At 50.1% G+C, this 3,616-nt stretch overlaps 1 protein-coding gene across 2 annotated transcripts; it reads right to left on the bottom strand.

Moving 5' to 3' along the window:
- Window positions 1-913: 913 nt before the first annotated feature.
- LOC102715130 lies at window positions 914-2,590 on the bottom strand. 2 transcript variants are annotated; one of them, XM_040526103.1, is made up of 3 exons: window positions 2,472-2,590; window positions 2,215-2,358; window positions 914-1,855 (listed from the first exon to the last, which is right to left on the bottom strand). In XM_040526103.1, the coding sequence occupies exons 2-3, from the start codon at window positions 2,324-2,326 to the stop codon at window positions 1,260-1,262; spliced, it is 708 nt and encodes a 235-aa protein (XP_040382037.1). In that variant the 5' UTR covers window positions 2,327-2,358; window positions 2,472-2,590; the 3' UTR covers window positions 914-1,259. The 2 variants fall into 2 exon arrangements, with proteins under 2 accessions (XP_040382037.1, XP_040382038.1); XM_040526104.1 differs by lacking the exon at window positions 2,215-2,358.
- Window positions 2,591-3,616: the final 1,026 nt, after the last annotated feature.

Below are 3,616 nucleotides of genomic sequence, written 5' to 3'. Positions count from 1 at the left end.
AGTTTCGGTGGTGACCACCGGATGTTCCGAACAGATGCCTTTTCAAAAAGATTTTGAATTCTGAAGTGTTAGGGGCAACCAGAAGTTCTAAAGGTGCCTTCGGAAGTTCCAAACAGAGCATCTTTTGCCCCTAACAGACAGATTTGAAGATAGGGCTATAGATACCCCGCCACCTCTCAAAGATAGGGTTGCTGCTCAACGGGCTTCACAAGGTGTTCATGCAAGCACCGGAGAGAAGAAAAGGAGGAAAGAAAGAGAGAGGAGGCGGCCTAGGCAAGGGAAGCCCAGGTCGGCCGCTCCTTATCCCTCAAGAAGCACTGCAAACCAGTCAGGATGTGATAATCACAGATAAGAAATGGTAACAAGCACTACGTGGAAATGTCAGTAAAAATTATCCAACTTATTCGCTAAATTCTATGAGACAAGGAGCTACGTGGACCCAAAAACCATCTCATTCGTAATGCCAACACCTAACCATTTTCTTACTGACACTGAAGTATATAATTTCAGTTTTGCAGAAATCAAAGCAGAAGAGGTAAAATGTTTTGTCAACTCTATAAGATCAGAGAGTCGTCGAAGCTAAGATAAGATCTGCATAAGCTGAAATGCACATGTGTAAAGCTACACTAACAAATTGGAGCAAACAAACATATCCCAGGTCAAAAATTCAGACATTTACCACTACCCAGGAAACATGACAAAAGAACACGCTGAACAAAAGAATGAACATCCCGGGCAATAGAAAGATGTTATACCAATTTCTATAAACCACAATCCAAGATAAGAAGCTATACCCCCCCCCCCCCCCCATAGCAACTACAGTTAGCATTCATATTGCCATTACTCCAACTAATTAATTGGAGAAACCAATCATATCTCAGGTATCAAAAATTCAGTGACCACTAGTCTCAGACATAGCAATAACAAGCACTCAAATTCATCAATCAGTATTCAGGATACCATGAGATCATGATAACAAACCATAGCACCAACAAATGAATGTACACCCGGAGCAACAAAAGAGAAATGCTAGTATGGATTTCAGTAAAGATGTATCCAACTTATTCAGCAATTTCTATACCAAAAATCCAAGATATCAAGCCATATTGCTCCCCAAACCAACTCCAACCTCAGTACCCAAACTGACATGAAGCAGACAGTTTCAGGATATCAACATATCATCAGCCAAACCAGTAGAAAAGATCGATAAGATCTTTTATCAACTCCATTGGATCAGACACTGATTATCCAAGGTCAGATTAGAACCTTCGAGCCGAGGATCGAGTGCTTGCTCTTCTGTCCTTGATCACCGACGACTTCGCGCCGGTGAAGGACGGCACGGAGGCTTTCTTCATCTCCTTACTGGTGCGCAGAGAGGACCTCAGGCCCAGGGTAGTGGTGGCGCGGCTGGAGTAGGAGAATTCCGCGGCCGCCGCGGGCATGGACCGCCTCACGGACTCGGCGCCGGCCTTCTTGGCGCCCCGCCGCTTGGAGAGCTCGACGGCGACGCAGGGGTCGGCGGCCATCGCCTCCGCCTCCTCCTCGACGACGGGGAACCCGTGCTTGCGCTTGAGCCGCTCGTTGCGCCGCGCCGAGTAGAGGTCGTAGAGCCTGCCCCTCTCGAACAGCGGGCTAGTCGGCGGCGCTGCCGTCCAGGTGGGCATGGCCGGAACGGCGAGGTCCCGAGCCAACTCGTCCTTAACGTAGCGGTTCTCCTTCCCCGCCGCAGCCGCCGCTCTTGCCGGCGAGGGAACGGCGGCGAAGTCCAGCTTCGCGCGCGGGCTGGGGTCAAGGCAAGCCGTCGGGAGCGCGCAGATGGACGAGCGCATCGGGGTAGACGCTTTCTTGATCGATCCTGCACACACACACACACAAAAATAGCAAAAAAGGGTGGCCGTGTGAAGATGGAGTTTGAGAGGAGGAAATTTTTGAAGAACGCATCAAGTCAAAAAAATCAAGAACTCGGTGGGGATTCGTACAGGGAAACAGAGCGGGTTTGAGAAGAGGGAAATGGGGGAAGAAGGAAATGGTGAAATCTGAGTGAGAACGTCAAGAACAATATGAAGTTTGAGATCTGCTGATCCCAACCAAATTTCTTCTCTCGACGAATGAAAGCCCCAAACGGAACAAGCGAGAAAAATCAAAAGAAACCTCACGGATCCCATCCTGCGGGCTGCGGCAAACCGTGAGGAGGAAGGAACACCAGCGCCGTACCTGGCGTGGTCTGGACGGAGCATGCCACGGGTGGTCGCGCGGCGGCGGCGGAGCGGTGCGGGCGCGGACGCAGCCTGCGCGGCGAGACGGCGAGCGGCGGCCGGCGGTCCATGGATCAAGCACCTGGTCGAAGTCGAACAGCAACTGAAACAAAAAACCAAAAAAAAAAAAAAAAGGACCGGCGAATCAAAACCACCACCACTCAGATCGAAAACGCGACGAGCTGAGACGTAAAGGAGACGACCGAGAGTTCCAACCTTTCGTTCACCAACGATGCTCGCGCGGGGGCGGCGGCGGCGGCGGCGGGGTTTCTCTCTCCTCGTCGGCGCGGTGCGAGGTTTTAAGGGTGGGGATGGATTTTGCTCCCAACGGTCGGATCGCGGGTGCTGGTTGGTTTGAACCGGTGCGCGACCCCGACCGTTGCCTGTCAGCGCGCGGCCGAATCGGCGTCACGCCGGCTGACGTGCGGGGCCCCTGACACGTGGCGGCGTCTGGTTGGATAGACGCGTTCTCCGCGTGCTTTGGGTTGGCTCGTTCTGGGTACGGATAGGGTTGGGGGCCTGGCGGGGTGAAATGCTTGCCTCTTTGGTCAATGGCAATAAGGAATGGTGTCATTATTGTTTTTATTATTTACAGTAGAAATTTCTATCCATAGTTCCATACCAAAATAGGCAAGCCATGATAAAAAAATATATCAATTCCCCCGGTTTTAAGAGATAACGAATTATGCACTATATCCACATATGTTTTGCAAAACTCATAGAAATCCTTGTGTTTTGAAACATAGATATATTTTTAAAAAATCATAAAACTCTTATATTTTTGGAGTATATGTCGTACAAAATACGAGGACAAAGAGACAAAATAGGCAATGAATTGAGGCAGTGGCGGACGACGATGCTTGGCTACTCAGTGGAACAAGAGTTCCTAGTATCGGTGGCTTCAAATGATGGTTTGAGACAAGAGAGGAGGTCAAGTGGGTCCTTAAGGGCATGAAAAATGCAGCCCAAAAAAGTGAGTGGTCTCAGCAGCCATCTCATACGGAGCCATAGATTTCTCAATGCTGGGTGGTCTTAGATGAGACCCAAAGATCTAAAGCTTTCACTTGTAGCCATTCAGCAAATAGTGCTTGTATCCTCGGCCCAAATAAATGCACCGACTGAGTTACAATTCTAGCCTTGGGGGAGGGGCATGGGCGGCGGATTTCCCATGGAAGCTGGTTGTACTGTTTTTCTTCTCGTGGTTTCTCTTCCTCCTTTGAATCCAACAAAGCTAGGTTTTGCCATCCCATCGCCATCAAGCTGAGGTACGGGCTGTCTATCCCCAATTCTTACCATGCACGCATGGCTAGGAGCTCGCAGCTAGGAAGGGGGGAAGAAATCGGCGTAGATGGTGACTTGGA

This window comes from Oryza brachyantha, chromosome 7, assembly GCF_000231095.2.
Source record: "Oryza brachyantha chromosome 7, ObraRS2, whole genome shotgun sequence".
Classification (NCBI taxonomy): Eukaryota; Viridiplantae; Streptophyta; class Magnoliopsida; order Poales; family Poaceae; genus Oryza; species Oryza brachyantha.
Note: the sequence above shows the minus strand (reverse complement) of the source record. Positions and strands in the feature narration are given on the sequence as shown.

Bases quoted from the DNA above. Each gene is read 5' to 3' on its own strand.
- LOC102715130 (XM_040526103.1), bottom strand. From the start codon at position 2,326: ATGGACCGCCGGCCGCCGCTCGCCGTCTCGCCGCGCAGGCTGCGTCCG. The intron at 1,856-2,214 runs GTACGGCGCTGG...GTGTGTGTGCAG, and splicing joins CTCCGTCCAGACCACGCCAG to GATCGATCAAGAAAGCGTCT.